Raw genomic sequence first — 17,495 nt, forward strand, 5'->3', positions numbered from 1 at the left:
ACCTCCCAGCTCTCTGTTCTCTCTTCTTCCTTTTTTCTGTCTCTGAACTTATCCTGCCTGTTCCTCCTCCGCTCTGGTCCTACTCCAACACACAACCATGGTTTGATTTCCTTCTTCAATTTAACTTTTCTATCTGGTATCCCTCTCTTTGTATGAATGGATCATTTTCAGGTTGATACTTCAGTATATCAGGTGTTTTTCCACTGTGAACTCCATTGATCCTCTTTGGTGCTTTTTAAATATTCCTCTTTAACTTCTTCTGCCGCTTGCCTCCTTTTCAATCTTTTGCCTCCATCTTCTCCTTTTTAGGTATCTTTCCTTCCTTTTCCTCCATTTCTCCTCCCTCTGTTTTGACTAGGACGCTGCTTGTTCTTCTATTTCCGACTGGATTACAAGCTTTGGTGGATAAATTATGTTTGTTCTCTTCTGTGCATGACTCCCTCCTCAATGTAGCTCTTAACACCTGACTCTCTGGGCAGGATCAACGTCATCAACAAAATGACAACCAAAATACTCATTTTTGCACTTTAATTGGTTCTTTCATGAGGTGCTTAAGCTCTGAAGATGTAATCTGCAAATATGACTCATTAAGACAAAGAAGTTTCTGCTTGAGGTACATAAGCAGAGAGGGGGTTCATGGTTTTTTAAACAAGCTTTCATGCATATTTGGTGAGCTGTTCAAGGTGTACTCTGACGCATTCATACATCGATCCAAGTTTTTTTGAGCGCTGAAGCAGACAAATGACATTTAGTCACGACAACCAGGTAATCTGATATGAGCTTAATGCTAAAAATAACCCAAATAATTTAGCTGCCAATTTACTTCAGCCAAACTAAACTTATGTTCAAGCTTTTTTTTTCTTTTTTACAAAATAAGAAGATGCTGGGTGACATTTGCCTGGAATTATAATTAGTTAACTGGTAGAATATGAGTTGTACCACTAAGTAGCCCCCTTTTTTTGTTTTCTTCCTTTTTTGGCCATAATAAACTAGAAAATTTATTTAGCTTCTGGATGGCAAGTTTGACCACAAAGTCTTCCAGGTTAGGTGCTGTCTCCACCTGCGTAGTTTTTGGTGGACCACCTGACTTTTAGAGCCAAAGCCCAAAGTACTTTATGGGACAAGTGAAGTGAATTTAGTAGTGGAATAATAGAGGCCAAACATCTTTAACCCCTTGATTCCTGTTGTTGCAAATTTGCAGGACACCCTGTCAGGTCTTGATGCAGCTGAAATGACCTTTAAATCTCATTATCACCTATTGATTCATATTCTACGCTTACCAAAGATCGTATCAGATCCACTATGTAGTAAAATATTGGTCAGGGAATGAACTTCTCATTAGAGCCTGACCGATATGGGATTTTTGGGGCCGATGCAGATACTGATACTGGGCGCAAAATAAAGCCGATTTCCGATATATATAATTAATTCGTTGATATACACAGGATATATACTGCGTATGAACACAAATCATTATAATACCCATATGATTCAAGACAGAGACAAAACTCTATTACATTAAAACAAGGAACTTTAATTATAAAACTTTAAACATATGAACTGTAGTGTAAACCAATGATATATAAGAACAAGCTGTAAACACAATAATAAATAAATAAGTCAAACTTTAAACACAGTAAGTAGAAAAAAAAAGTCAAACTGTAAACACACAATGAGCAACTTTCACGACGTTAAAACGCTGTATGATAGTCTGACATTAGATAATGGTGGATGTGTGAATTAACAGTAGCATTTATCTCTGTTTATCTCACAAAAAAGCAACTAACAGGGCGTTGAAACGCTGTTCTATAGTCTTACATTAGATAATGATGGATGTGTGAATTTACTATTACATACATCTTTATCTCACCAAGGTACAACTTACACCACGTTAAACATTGTTACACACTTTTTAAAACTTACGTAATAACAACCTTGAATGCTCTCCTTGGCATGTCTTAATAGTGTGTTTTTGTCATGAAGCACTTAGGTGAAGAGTTACATTGTTTTGCAAAGTCACAGCTTACCATGGAGTAAATCAAATTGTTGCCATCCTCTTCTGTAGCTGACTGAGTGTGAGTGGGGGAGACGAGGGGCTGCAAAGCATGGTCTGCATGTGAGGGGGGCCCAGACACTCGGGCAGTTAGCAGCCCAACACACAGACACACAGGAGCAGGAGCAGGAGCGACAGAATCTCCATGGAACAAAAATTTTATAATCAGCTACATTTGGGCTGATGTTGATTAATCAGTGACAGGCTTAATCGGCTCCACTTCTCATGCCTATATATATATTTTCATATATAATATAACTTTGTTATAACTATTGTGTGCTATACTCAAATTTACAATCTCCACTTAATTTCACATCTGTAAGAATGCAAAAACACATCAAAACAATCTATTTTTATAATAGTTAATTAATTCAGGCAGTAAGGGGTTAAAAGTTAGCTGATAATTGCTGCAGGGGAGCTGCACTGACTGGTGATAACATCCTACAGCGTTCCTGACGTGGATGTAAACACCCTCAAATCAAAGCTGGAAATCAGCACAGTAACCTCATGCAGACGTACGATCACAGCTCTTTGAATACTTTCTGCCTGCACTGTTTGTGCCCACTCACCACGTCACTCTGGATAACTACACTGGATCCATGTAACTCTGAATGCTGTTAAGGTGCATATTTGCTGTGAATCAAGAATTTCTTCAACATGATGCTGTTTTTGTCTCTTATTCAATTCGTTCTGATTTCTGATGCACATCATGTCATCTAGTTTTGACCCCAAACTGATCCAAAAGCACAAATCGGGAATAGAAAATCAGATACACTATCTGACAGTTTGTTTAATATTGGAGCTTTTCACTGATGTTTAAAACATTTTTCTAAAATGTTGTTTATCTCTCCTGCAGGTCTTTGGAGCTTTTCTTTGCTACAAACCAGAATAACAGAGGTGGTGAGCACATAAACGACAAATCTCCTCGCCTCTGTCGCAAGTTCTCCTCTCCACCTCCTCTATCCATCCCGTCCCGCACCTCCTCCCCCGTCCGAACACGAAAGCTCTCCCTCCACTCCCCCATCACTGGCAGGGTTGGAGGTCTGGACCTCACCAGTCCTCTGCCAAACTCTGGCACCAACCACAGCACTTCCCAGTCTGCTGGCAGTAGTCCTACATCAGCCCATACCCCTCAAACCCCCACGCCTCAGACTCCTACTCCAACCACCTCCTCTCCTCCTCCTCCATCTTCTACCTCTCCCCCACCAAACAACTCAAAGCCAACACAAGAACAAGCTCCTTCCATTCCCACCTCCCCGGACCAAAGTCCCTGCTCGACCACTGAAGGGGAGGAGGTGCCCAAGATGGACCCCTTCTGTGGCAAACTGAGGCGAAGCATCCGTAGAAGTAAGTAATGGTTTTCTGCTTTAGATGTTTCTATGTTTGTGTCGATAATGTCGAGCTTCATTGCTTTGATGCTTTCAGTTGACTAATGATTTTTGAACATAGTCATAACTTATTCGGTTTGCTCTGCATGTATAGAAATGTCTTCTCTGACTAAGATCAACATATAGAGCTTTGTTGGAGGGCTAAATTGCTCCTGAAGAGCTGGAGGTCACTCATCAAATGACACAGTGTGAAGTGTTCCCTCTAAGAGCCCAACAGATGCCTGGCGGGACATCATTATCTCCTTGTGTTTATGTGCCTGACTCAGCTGAGTCGACTTCCCACTGCACACGCTCAGATCTTCTAATAGTGGTGTTAACACTCCTCTCAGACTGAAGAGAGTGAGCATCAGGGCATCTGAGGCAGCACAGGAGGACAAGCTTCAGATAGACCCTAATTAGCACACGCACAGAGATACAAAACCTGTGTGTATGTGTGCAAAAGTGTGTGCATGTGTGACAGCTGCTAAGAAGAGCTCACTAGGAAATAAAGAGTCATTAGCCCCTGTATGGTAAACCATTCTTCTCTCCTCGACACACAGTACAGTATCTCTGTTGTTACATATATATATATGTGTATATATATATATATATATATATATATATATATATATATATATATATATATATATATATATATATATATATATATATATATATATATATATATATATATATATATATTTATATATGTACATGAAGCTATGCCTGCAGGCTAGTTCAAGCAGGCAACTCAAGCTGCACTGATTCCACATTTATCATGCATCATTTGCATGATCACCTGAAAAACATGTCTGTATTTGACAGTCCATTAAATCTGCCAGATTTCTGGCCTTTTCCACAGCATAGGTTGTTTTGAAGGCTACACAGAGCATAGATATTTTGAAAAGCAAACTTAAGAATTAATAAAGAACTTAGAATTAATTTCATTGTAACAAGAAGTCACAGCAGCAATCAAGAAAACAAAGGGTCCTCCACAGGGTCCAGGACTGAGCTTCTACAGCAGTCTGTTCAGTCTCTGTCTCCTGGATCCTGTCTGCTTACAGCAGGTGAAGCTCTTCCAATGTGGCGTTGGTGTCTGATGTTAGCTCTGTTAGCTATGTCTGTGAATAGCATGATGCTACTCTGCCCTCTGGTATTCCCTCTGTTGCTGGGTTAGCACAGCTAGCTCGTCCATCTTATTGGAGATAGATCTTACATTCCCAATAACGATGGATTGAAGGACAGGTCGATGTCGTCACTTCTTAGCTCACACCTGAGAACCAGCACGTCGTCCTCTCCTCCTTCTCCTCACCTTGTGGGAAGACATCAGGCCTTACACCAGTTAGCATTGACATGCTACAGGCCACTAACAGCTGAGTTCATATGTCAACAATGCAGCAGTGGTTACATGTAGGATCTCCAGACAAACACAGGAGAAAAAGTAGTAAAAACATCGCTGAAGCCACAAAATATTTGGTGTCCATGACCAACAAATGAGCCATACAAAGTAATGATCCACTCCAAATACAAAGATTATGAAAGGGGACGAAAAAAATTACAAGAAACGGACAAAGACCAGAGAGCTGCTGCAAAAGGCAGCCATAGCCAACAGGGCGGCGCCTAGTAACGATCTTGTATAATCTGAATCTTTTAGTTTAATAAATATTTATATTTTTATCTGTTTTAACTTAATTACTTTTCTTATTTACTGCACTGCTTCTTTCAGCTTTGTCATTCTGTATCTTAAAGTTTTAGGTTTACATCATTTTCTCTTTTACTACTGTAGCCTTATAATATTTTAATATCTTATTTGATTTCTTTAAATTTGTCTTGTTTTCTTTTTTCTTATTTTGATTTTAACATTTGACTTTACCTTCAGTGTTTTATATATATATATATATATATATATATATATATATATATATATATATATATATGTTTTAATGTTTTCATTTGTCGTTCACTTTGTGTTGCCACTGTTGTGCATGAAAAATGCTCGATAAATAAAGTTTGATTGAGTTTGATTGTCTTTATGCAAAGATCTGTGCTTCAATGATTGTCAACAAACTTTGACTTGAATCTTTCCTCACTCACTTGCTCAGACAAACAAACAAAATATGCCATGAACTATACTCTTGTTATCTGCCAGTTATAGTTGGGGATCCCAACAGGAATGTAAACCTGAGTAAAGTTCTCCTCTCCAGTGGAGCAGCAGCTGTTATAGCCACCACCATGACCAGAACCATTACCATCATCTTCACTGTCAAACCTGTTTTCCTCTTCTTCTCCTGTCTAGCTGTGCTGGAGTCTGTGTCACTGGAGAAAATCATCCCAGAATCTCCTCAGACCAGTGAAGCAGGAGACATGTCTCCATGTCGTTCTCCTTCGACACCTCGGCACCTCCGCTACAGACAGCCTGGAGGTACCGGTGTGTGTGTGTGTGTGTGTGTGTGTGTGTGTGTGTGTGTGTGTGTGTGTGTGAGAGTCTGTGTGTGGTTGTGACTCAGAGCTATGTCACAATGCCACAGCCGGAGTCCCTCACAGTGGGCAGTGCTGTGCCCACAGACGGGCCACTTTAACCCTGGAGGCTGACATCTTTAGTACAGATGCACAATACAAAGCTTAAATACAGCCGGACAAAGTCATAAACAGCTCAGTGTGAGTGTGTTTGTATGACTGTGAGTCGACAGGGATATGTTCCTCTGTGTGGGCATAGCAAGATATTCTGCTTGGATTACATTCACTGGGGGTGATTCTGAAGGATAAAAGTATTTGAACTCTTTCAGGTTTCTGAAAGTAACAAAACAGCTATTACTTTTTTGTGAAAACTGTGATTAGGTTTGATGATGTCTTGATAAACTTAAAAAAAAAAACATATTTACTGGTGGTCCCGTCCCTTAATAAGGATAATTATTTGTGTGTGTCTGCAGGTCAGTCAGGTGAGAACTCGCGCTGCTCCGTCTCTCCTGCTTCTGCCTTTGCTATAGCCACAGCAGCAGCAGGGCATGGTTCACCACCAGGTACACACACATACACACACAAACAGCCACATATCATGATCATGAAGGTAGAACTAGACTCTTTAAACAACATGATATTAGATATTCAGAGTGAATCTAAACTCTGCTAAAAGCCATTTAGTAGTTTATTAAAAAGTAAACATGATATAGGCTTGTAAAAAGAAATTGTTTTTTCCCTGTGATAGCCCAACTTACATTTATGGAAGCTCATTTCTGCCATAATAGAAAAATGTGAAGACTTGTCCTTATTAAAAAAAAGTAGATATCATGAGATACTAAGCCAAATTATGATTTAATGAGTTGAAATTATAAGATATGAAGAAAATGAGTCAAAATTGTGAGATACAAAGTTAAAATTCTTAAAAACTTGAATTTACAAGATTAAAAAGTTTAATTTCTAATGAGGTTACTACTTATGGTAAATGTAGTTTTTCTAAATGTGAGCCAGACTTTTAGTCTTTTTAATCTCATAATTTTGGCTTTTTTTAATCTCATAAACACATCTTTATCTGATATATTTGACTTTTTATCTCATTAGTTCTTCTAGGTGTCTCATTATTCAAACTTTTTGTGTAACAGCTTCAACTCATTTCTTGTTATTTATTTTTATTTGGTGTTCCTAATTAAGTATCTCAATATATATACTTTTTATCTTATAACTATACATAACTTTTTCATTGTTTCAAATAAGTTTTAGCTAATTTGAATTTCTTACCTTGTAATTTTGTTTTTTTTCATCTGGGCAAGTCTTTTTTCTTCTTTTTATTTATTTTCTTTTCTTTTTTTTTAACCTTGTGGGAATGGGCTTCCATTATTTAAGCCGTCAGTATGAAGATAAAGAATTAGATTTAAAATATTTAACTAATAAAATTTTCTTTGGATGTTTCAATGCATTCAGATGAATCAGCTTGTATTCAGTGGTGTTTCAATCCTTGACATTTGTAACCCCATTTTGGCTGAATCATAAAAAATTGCCTACATACATCAAAATCCTTAAAGATGAAATACTCTCAGAAAACTTTGATCTTATACTTATTAATTTTGTGTGATGAACTCCTTTTATCTGAGCTTTGTGGTTTTTTTATGCAGCATCTTGACTTTAAACCACTAAAAGCGTTTGTCTTGTGGGTAAACGGTACAGTAACACCATGCAACATCTGCCTTCTCTTTTTTTTATTCCTCTTACACTTTTCCTGCAGTGTTTACTAACTCTGAAAGAACTTGTGATAAAGATTTCATCATCCGCCGTGCTGCAACTAACAGAGTTCTCAACGTGCTGCGCCACTGGGTCTCCAAACACTCACAGGTCTGTCTGTCCCACTGCTGTTTTTGTTTGTGTGTGTGTGTGTTTGTTTGGTGTAGTGGGTGTCTCTGTTTTTTGCTGAGGTGATCGGGTCTGTGGTCTCATTAAAGCCGGTGTCTGAAGCGTCTCTCTGCTCCGCTGCTCACTTCAACATGTAAACAACCATACACGCACAAACACACCAGCTGAGCCTGCCTCAGTCCTCCTACCTTTTCTTGTGCTAAACAGCCAGCGCCGCTTCTAATGAATTGACCATCACAGTAATTGCTTGTCTCTCTGCTCGAAGGTCCAGCTGCATCGATCTGTTTTACACATTTTTTGCTCCAATAAGCGAAATGCTCTGCTGTCATCGCAGCTTTAGTTGGCTTATTAACACACAGGCAAACACACATGCATATTTATCCGCACACACACACTGTTTGTAAGAGCTTGTTAGAACTGACCTTTGATCAAGAGTTGAAATGGGGTGATAGTGAAAAAGGGAAGGAGTGCGGATGATTCAGAAGATCAAATACAAGGAAAAACATCACATCAAAGAAAGCTGTTTTTTATGATTTTGATACTTTTAATGTGGAGGTAACTACTCTCCTGGTGGGGGTTAGAGAAAATAACCCTGTGGTCTTCTTTTATGAGCAGTTTAACAGAGAAGGACAAACCTTAACCATGTAAGACAAAGGAAATATGCTCAGTTTTATGTAGCTGCTCTTCTTCTCACGAAAACAATTAAAAATAAAATACATATATGGTATAACCATAGATTAAAATATCAGCCTGAAAATCTGGTACCCAACCTGTCTACGAAATGCAAATTTAGAGGGCACAGGACTAAGTTATATTCTGCTGCTTGTTATTCAAAGAAATATTGTCATTGCCTTAAAGGACAACAGGGCACTCCTCCAAACCTCAGAATCGAGAGATATTTTGATACGGAAGCTTGTGTTTGTTTGTGTTTAGGACTTTGAGATGAACGGAGATCTGAAGATGTCGGTGATCTGTCTCCTGGAGGAGGTGCTCAGAGACCCAGACCTCCTGCCTCAGGAGAGAAAAGCAACGGCCAACATACTAAGGTATTCAAACACGTCATACCTGTGTCATACATTCTAGTTTGTCATATCGTGTTCTCTTCACTTCTTTCTTTTTTTATTGGTTCGCTCTAATCTTCTCTATTCTTCATAAGTCTATTGTAATAAGTCTAATTCTATGTTATCTTTTATTAGAGTCTAGAGTAATCCTTCATATTCTGTTCTATCTTCTCTCCCACGTCAGTGCCCTTTCCCAGGATGAGCAGGATGATGCCCAGCTGAGGATAGAGGACATCTTACAGATGGTGAGAGAACTGCAGCTCATAAAACCACGTCAAAAGTGTGTAAAGATAAAAATATATAGGGGGATTATTTGTTTATCAACAACAGCGGGTGCTTGCGCAACTTGGGTGCAGAAGCACTGCAGAGTATAATGGTTTGTCAAACGATGTGGAGGGGTTAACCACCAAAAAACACATTTTTTTAACTTAATGTCATCACTTTGATGGATGGTATAATGCTCCCAGGTTTGTGAAGTAGCAGAGAGTGGACAGAAGAGATCAGCAAGTGGACAGATATTAGGTGGACAGACGTTTTTAGCAGAGAAACCTAGTGTGTACCCAGAGAGGAAACATAACTCTTTTCAGACTGTGACAGACCAGGATGTAAACGTTTCATAATAGTCCCTAATTTTACTTTGGTCATAAAATCTGTTTCTGTTAATCGTTATAGGTTCACTCATTATTAACTGCCCATATTGAGTCCGTGTTTGGTCATAACCTCAGCCCCAAACCAAATTAACAGATTTGACTTTGCATTAAATAAGCAAAGTCAAATCTGTATTTTGAGTATCAGCAGTTATTATTGCTTGTTTGCAGTCAAACCTGGTTAACTGAGGTTGAATAAAGACGGCACATTTCATAACACACACGCAGACATCGCTGGTGTATCAGTGTAAAGCGTGACCCTGTTAACTGGTGACTCCCGGCCGTTAATCATGGCTTCCGTCGGCTGAAAGTCACCAGTTAGCATGGTCGCTATTAACGCCGAAACACTGGTTGCGTTCTAACGGTCGAAACTTGACAGAAGTTGCCTCTATTGTGTAGTATTGTTTTTGACAGCTGCCCACAGAAAACCCGTACATTTTGATGCTTCTAACAGGTTGAATTTGGTGTTTAAAAAACACTCACTCCTCTGAATGAATGGAGCTAAATGCTGCTTCTGCGGTCGAGATGCGTGCGCATCTTTATGATGACGTAACTGATGATCCCTCTATATATATATAGTCTAAAACCCTTAATGAGCTTTTTAATGTTTAAAGAATAAGAGCATCTTCTCCAGAGTTTTAATCAATTACATCATGAGCTGGCTTTGATAGCAGTAGAAAAGAGAAGTTGGAGCTTTTGGTGCATGATATAACCCACCTGCTGTTGAAGACTACCAGTGTGGTCTGGCTTAAAATGTGTAAATAAGATAACCGGGTTTTATAATGTCAAAGGGACTCTGAGGTACTTCTACATCAATAAACATCTTCCACAAATACTCATGAAGTCCTCTAGTTAACTTCAGTTCCCAGAGATGAAATATTCAGGACCCTTAAGTGTCCTCTTTTAAGCTCTTTGCTTAATAACAGGCTGGGATCACAAAAACTCACACTTTGCCTTTAGCCCAAGTGTTCATTCCTCTGTTTCTAAAGGGAAAAGAGGCAGATCCAGCCTGTCCTGGTAGTTCTGGTCTACAGAAGACCGTCAGCACTCATAAAACCCTGATTTCTGAGCCAGTCTTGTATTAGATATTCATAAACTTGTGTTTGCTCGTGTTTCATGATGTGCATCATGTCTTCACTTGTCTTTCCAGGCTGACTGTCCAAAAGCTGAGTGTTTCGAGTCTCTCTCTGCGATGGAGCTGGCTGAGCAGATCACCCTGCTGGATCACATTGTCTTCAGGAGCATTCCTTATGAGTCAGTCCTCTCATAATACCTTCACACTGATCTGCATCAGCACAAACAATATGAATCACCTTTATGGATACTGCTCATTATGAGACCAGTGAAAACACAGTTTCCCACTGAAGGCGCTGATGGCACTTAGGCTCCAAAACGCCAGCCGTTGAAAAGCTTTATATAATATCTTATGGAATGTACATCAGCATACTGACATCTCTATATGCTGGTCTACAGCTCAGAGGATTTCCATGTGTGTGATTTAACACATATGTCCTCCCTGTCTCAGAGAGTTCCTGGGCCAGGGCTGGATGAAGGTCGATAAGACAGAAAGGACTCCGTACATCATGAAAACAAGCCAACACTTTAATGATGTAAGATCTTTCAGTATCTTTTCTTTTTTTCTGTCTGTTCTCTGACCCATCTGTAAATGTTCAGCTTGTGTCCTTCTACAACCTACAGTCTCTTTTCTTTTCCTTCCAAAGATGAGTAACCTGGTGGCGTCACAGATTATGACCCATACTGATGTCGGCTCGAGGGCCAGCTCCATAGAGAAGTGGGTTGCTGTGGCTGACATCTGCCGCTGTCTGAACAATTACAACGGAGTTCTGGAGATCACATCTGCACTCAATCGCAGTGCCATCTACCGTCTGAAGAAGACCTGGGCCAAAGTCAGCAAACAGGTTCGGAGAGAGGAAGAATAACCAAACAGGGAGAGTTCTGCTCAGAAACAGTGAAGTTGATCTAAATTCTGAAGGTTTGAGGCTTCTTGCCCACAGATTTTAGACTCGGTATCATTAGAGAGTACACAATACAGAGAAGCATTTACCTGTAATGTTAAGTGTCTGCTCTTGGCTTGATCCAGACTAAATCAATTACACCCATTATCATCCAATCACCAGACAGTCTGTCTCTTAACCAAAGCATGCTCTCTGTTCAGGACCGAAACAAACTTGATTATGCCGTTCTTTTACAACCCTCTTTTTTCAAGAGTGAGTGGATCCTGGGTTAATGCAGCTGCCTTATTGTTCTGAATGTTTCTGATCTTGTCTAGACGAAAGCCCTGATGGACAAACTGCAGAAGACAGTGTCCTCTGAGGGGAGGTTCAAAAATCTGAGGGAGACACTGAAAAAGTGAGAATAAATAAAGTAAAACATTTTTTTCTTTAAGTTTTATGAGATTTGATATTCACCTTATTGCTCCACACTCTCCTCTTGCAGCTGCAATCCTCCATGTGTGCCGTACCTGGGAATGTATCTAACAGACCTGGCCTTTATTGAGGAGGGGACTCCCAACTTCACAGAGGAAGGCCTGGTTAACTTTTCCAAAATGAGGATGGTACGCACATTCTTCTGTTATCTAATACAAATCATCAGAACATGCATAAAATGCTTTGATTATATGACTTTAACTCTGTACTACCCTCAGATTTCACACATCATCAGAGAGATCCGACAGTTTCAGCAGACGCCGTACAGAATAGAGCACCAGGCCAAGGTATTTCTGACATTCACCTTAAAACACAGTGGTGTATTGTTGTATTTCTTTGTGCAGAAATATTTAGAAACAATGTTGAAAAAAGCTCAACACACAAACAGAGGGGCAAAAGTGTTGTAACCAGGGCTGTCACTTTAACATGTCAATTAGATTAATTAATTACACCACAAATTATTGCGTTATAAAAAGTAACACAAGATTAACTTATTGGCTGCCAGCCATTTTCAGCGCAATCTTTCAAGACCCAAATAATATTGTTTTCTCTGACTATGTTAACACCAAAACTACCTAAGAAGAGTGGACTCTCTTCTTATATGTCTCTCTTCCTGTTTTTGATCCAAAAAACAGACAAAACATATATTTTTTTAGGTCATTTTCATCCCCGGCTCCATCCTCTGATCCTCTCCGTGATCTTTGTTGTCTTTCCTCATGGTGGCGCCACTCTTTCTCTCTGAACTACAGCGATATATCCTCAGTTCGAGCCTGAGCTGCCTGAATTTTTCTGACTTGCAGCTCACATCTTCTCCTCATATCCATGCTGATCTCTTATCCAAAGAATGGACTGCTCTCGACCACAGTAGTTTACGAGCATGATTTTGATTGACAAGCTACGCCAGACCTCGCCTCCACCCACTGAAAACATAATTTACTTCTATAAGCGCAGTAAGGGGCTAGTTGGTCAGTTGAAAGAAAATGTGGATTTACAAATCTCTTCTTCGTATATTTATTTGGTCAGTCATGCACTACAGTTTTGTAATGTCCTAGAATTCAAATTCTTTATTTGGGGACCTTAAGCAGATATGAGATTAAAATGTGATTAATTAGATATATTAATTAAAAATCCTATAATTAATTAGATTAATTTTTTAATCCCCTGACAACACTAATTATAAGTAAAATTATATATTTGATAAGATTTTATTTTGTAAAGTTGTGTTAATGTAAAGACTTTAAAAAACAGGTTCAAACACACTTTTCTGGAGGGGCTTCTTTCACCAAAGGATCACAGATAATACCTTCAGTTTAAAGTATGACAGACCTTTAAGTGTGTCCCTAAGAGCTGATTTCATAGTCCAGTTGAAGATATCTTGTTCAACCAATCCTCTATTTCTTTATCACAATGAGATATTCATCTATCAAACCTAATATTTAACCCACTCTCTGTGCATCTGCTGAGAAAAATCCAACTTGTAATCTATTTCTTCAACCTGAGAAACTGAAGCGGTATGAGTAAGCACAAGCTGCTGGTCTGTGAACTGAAGTAAGCTGTCCCCCTTTCATCCAGGTGACCCAGTACCTCCTGGATAAGACCCTGATCATGGATGAAGACACGCTCTATGACCTTTCTCTAAAGATCGAGCCCAGGCTTCCTGCCTGAGTCACAGCCGTGCATGGCCAGCGGGAGCCTTCCATACCTGGACCCCCGAGGGCAGCATGCCCACATAATCTCATCAATCAGGAGGAAATGTGTCGATTTTGAGAGTGACTCTGAAATAGAAATCAGTTGGATTGAAGTGAGTGATGGTGGGAGTGAAGGTTGGAGAAACTTGAGAGTTTTATGAGAGACCAAGGGAGCACGAGGCAGGTTTTCTAAGGTTTCTGAAGAAAAGGGTTTTGATTGGATTGCACGAGGGTTTTGAGGAAATGGCATATTGCAGTGTGTGCTCATCATTCCTCAGTGGAAAAGTTTGGTGCACACTTCCTCAGACAGCCTGAGAGAGCAGGGAAGGCTGATCATATGAAACACAGTGGGATTAACAGAGATGTAGCATATACAGATAGTGTGACAGAGAGATGTCTGAGCTGGTGTCTCTGTGCTGATGTCTGTGATCTGTTGTCTGTGCGTGTCTGTGCCATGTCCTGGAGCAAGAGCCCACTAAAAAGCTTTCTATCATGATGGTAAAACTTGCATGATTTCAGCTTTGGATGTAACTGTCTAAATGGCCTTTAACCTGACCCCCCTGACCCTCCTGCCCCCCCCTGTCCCCTCAGCTTAGCACACCCCACTCTCACCAGGGTGACTCTCTCAGCCACATTGCATCCTCAGTGGGCTAGGAGCGATTATGCGACTTCAAGCCTTCAAATAAAACAGAAAAACACAAATATGAGACATTTAAAAATAAAAATTTGATTTATTGTACTAAAGTGGCTTATTTTTCATTTGATGAAACAAGAATTCTATATTTGTCTTAATACTAAAGACATCCCAAAAGATAGAAACAGTTTATTTTTAATGTCCGCATGAATGATACAAAATGAAAACTTTATCAGTGCCTTCCACTAGTGTAGGTCGACTTACCCACAGATGCTAATTCACATGAACTGAGTTTTACACATGAATCTACAAATCTTGACATTTCCTTTACAAATTGGACTCTAGAGTCACTCATTCACCTCCTTTTTTCCCCAGAAAAAAATTACTGTTGACTAAATAGTAGCATGTTAGTGTAAACACAGTAAAGTCTTTGCAGCATCTTAATGTCAGCGAATATCGCCCTCTAGTGTTTAAGCATTGTTATAACCTCTACTGACCCAAAGCTTCCGCTGCGTTTGTGTGCACTTTGAATTATTTTGCTCTTTCTAAATTTGTCTGGTTCTGGTGTGTGTCGTCGGGTCCCGGTGTGTAACTCTTGGATGTAGGCCGGGACAGTTTTTTGCACTCTCTGAGATGTAGCTTTGCTTGAGTGACAGTATGATCGTTAGGCTATTTATTATTTCATCAGATACTGTATTTATGTTACTTTTTGTACATAGTGACTCCACACATATCACATGATTGATGAAGAAATATTTTGAATTGTTATGCTGTGAATATTGAGTTGTTTTTTTGTCTCTCTTTCTAATTTTGCATCCCAGGTTCTTGTTCTACAAGACATCTGTTTTATTCTCTGATTTATTAAAAAAAAAAGTCTGTTGAAGGTTAAAAAATGTAGCATTTGAATTATTTCAGTTTGTTTCCTGTATTGCTGATATGATGAACTTTATTGTCCTGCATGCACACAACAGCTGCATGTTGTGCATGTCTGACTGGACGCTTCCCTGTACGTTCTCCTTCTGCTGCTCGATATAAATATCGTCTGCGCTTAATGGCATCAAAAACAATATTTTGTCCGTCAGATCTGGCACGTTTGTCTTCTAGTGTACCTCAAACAATCAAGCATAATCTTTAGGCTACGTCATCTGCAGATCAGCCTGTCGTTATGCAGTAGCAGTGTTGGAATCGATGCAGGCCTCAGTGAAAACACAAAACAATAACCTTATTCCACATCAATCAGAGGAAATGTTTTCAGGCTTTGCTTTAGAAAACTTGTCCTTTGCACTGCATCTGTAATTCTGAGTGTCTGATCCACATACTGGTTTGGGAATACAGGATGCTATGTTTGATCTGTAATATTATTTTTGTGTATTTGTTTGCATTTTTCACTTGTAGGTGCAGGGGAAATAAATTCAACATGCCTTATTTGTTTGTGTGTTTCTTTGGTAAGAAGCTGCTTCTCTTATTATTTCCTCCAGCAACACCTACCCTTAAAAATAATTCTTAGTTTTAATCTTCAGTGTCCTGTCAGGCTGCAATAGTCTCTAACGATTGAATTTATTCAAGTCACAAAATGAGGCCAAGCTCTGCAAAACTTTAAGTCACAACAACAAGAATTATCTTTGCACATGTTGTTTGAGCAAAAAGAGGTCACAAGCACCAAACTGAATTTAAAAAACTTTGTTTACAGGACTGCGTTGATTATTGCATTGATTATTATTCATTTTTTACATTTTAATATATTTATTTATTTTTTAACAAAGAAACTCCTAAATATCAAAATTGATTCATCTTCCACTGGTGTCTCAGTTTTAGCAGTTCAACTTTTTTTTTTTTTTTTTTTTTTTTTTACAAAACTTTGACTCCGACTTTTGTTAGATTAATCAAATAAATGTGTGTACAAATTATTTCACAGCTAAATTCAGTTCAGGTTGTTTTATAAAAATATTTTTCAAAAGTGAAAAAAAGTAAAAATCATTTTCCCCTGAAATTTTACACACATACATCCGAGAATTAAGCTCAAAATGACATAAAATTTAGACTGGATATACATACACTGTTTTATCTGACATAAAGCAAAGTTTTATGTAGAACCTAACTGTCAGTGAACATAATTCACTCCATCACATGTAGTTTAAGTGAAAATTGCAAATGAGGGTTACAAATCAAAATGCAAGTAAATAAAAGTCTGTCATTCATAAAATAAGAGAACAAATGATCAAAAAAATGTTATTTATATGAATTTAAGAATGTTGTTATTTCACCGTTAAAGTAGGTTATCCTATTTCTAATTTCACCCTCTGCCATCAGTAGCATCAAACAGGGAACCATCGCAGCCAGCTCTGTTCAACCCGAGAGCGACGCACACAACTCCCCTAAATGTCAAAGTTGATCTTACATTAAGGTCTCAGTGTCATAAGTTAAATTGTTTACTGCATGAAACCAACCAACCGAGAGGATGATTTCAGATTACAGAGTACACACATGAAATAAAGTGATCAAATCATTTTACATGTAATCAAAACAAATATATAAAAAGCTCCACACATAGAAAGCAAAAATGTGTTTAACAGTAACACAGTACGTCCGTTTCATTCCTGATTTGATAAACCAGATGTTTGATTCCCCCAAAGACTTTAATGGGGAAATACTGCCATCATGTGGTCATAAATGGAAGAACACTCTATTATCTTCCACATCTTATTTTCTTCTTACATTAGTGAAGATATGGGGTGAATGTGAAAAGACAACACGGTTTAATCTCGTGAATTTATCTACATCTAGAAAAACTGACTTGCCTGTTTGTTTTTTGGCGAACATTTTATGAGAGGGGAAAAGAAAAAGGCAGAGTATCATGAGGGAGGAAGTGATGGAGAAAAATGGCACAGTGTGAATCCCAGACGCTCTAACAACTATCCTGCAAACTGCAAAGTGAGTGTTGAAGTTTCCAAATGTTGTGTTTGAGAAGCTGTAAGTGTGAGGTCCACTGACAGTTTCTCCTGCTCAGAAACTGGAGGCTGGCAGTTGTAAGTTGCTAACATTTGTCTCAGAAGGAATCCTCGACCAGATCAGCCAAGATAGCTGTTTGACTTAGGGGCAGATGGACGACAGTTTACTCAAGTTTAACAACACCACCAGAGTGAGATCTTAGCCTTATCAAGTCAGAGACAGCAGTTTGAGGCTTTAGAGGCTTTTTCTTTATTCTGGAGTATACATCATTTTGAAAGAGGGAATCATTTATTATTATTATTATT

The 17,495-nt window shown here is 38.8% G+C and overlaps 1 protein-coding gene across 1 annotated transcript in view; it reads left to right on the forward strand.

Moving 5' to 3' along the window:
• The window catches only part of rasgrf2b (Ras protein-specific guanine nucleotide-releasing factor 2b), a 53,409-nt gene extending 37,752 nt beyond the window's left edge, over positions 1-15,657 (forward strand). The window contains exons 16-28 of the mRNA XM_074669970.1: positions 2,910-3,400; positions 5,717-5,842; positions 6,351-6,440; positions 7,640-7,746; positions 8,698-8,810; positions 9,010-9,070; positions 10,623-10,726; positions 10,998-11,082; positions 11,194-11,391; positions 11,763-11,842; positions 11,930-12,047; positions 12,138-12,206; positions 13,492-15,657. Coding sequence (XP_074526071.1) covers positions 2,910-3,400; positions 5,717-5,842; positions 6,351-6,440; positions 7,640-7,746; positions 8,698-8,810; positions 9,010-9,070; positions 10,623-10,726; positions 10,998-11,082; positions 11,194-11,391; positions 11,763-11,842; positions 11,930-12,047; positions 12,138-12,206; positions 13,492-13,584 — 1,735 coding nt within the window. The 3' untranslated portion in view covers positions 13,585-15,657. The remainder of the gene's footprint in view (positions 1-2,909; positions 3,401-5,716; positions 5,843-6,350; positions 6,441-7,639; positions 7,747-8,697; positions 8,811-9,009; positions 9,071-10,622; positions 10,727-10,997; positions 11,083-11,193; positions 11,392-11,762; positions 11,843-11,929; positions 12,048-12,137; positions 12,207-13,491) is intronic.
• The last annotated feature ends 1,838 nt before the right edge of the window (positions 15,658-17,495 follow it).

Source organism: Halichoeres trimaculatus, unplaced genomic scaffold (assembly GCF_033239565.1).
Source record: "Halichoeres trimaculatus isolate MK-OKI-2021-1 unplaced genomic scaffold, fHalTri1.1 fHalTri1_scaffold_5, whole genome shotgun sequence".
In the NCBI taxonomy this organism is placed as follows: domain Eukaryota; kingdom Metazoa; phylum Chordata; class Actinopteri; order Labriformes; family Labridae; genus Halichoeres; species Halichoeres trimaculatus.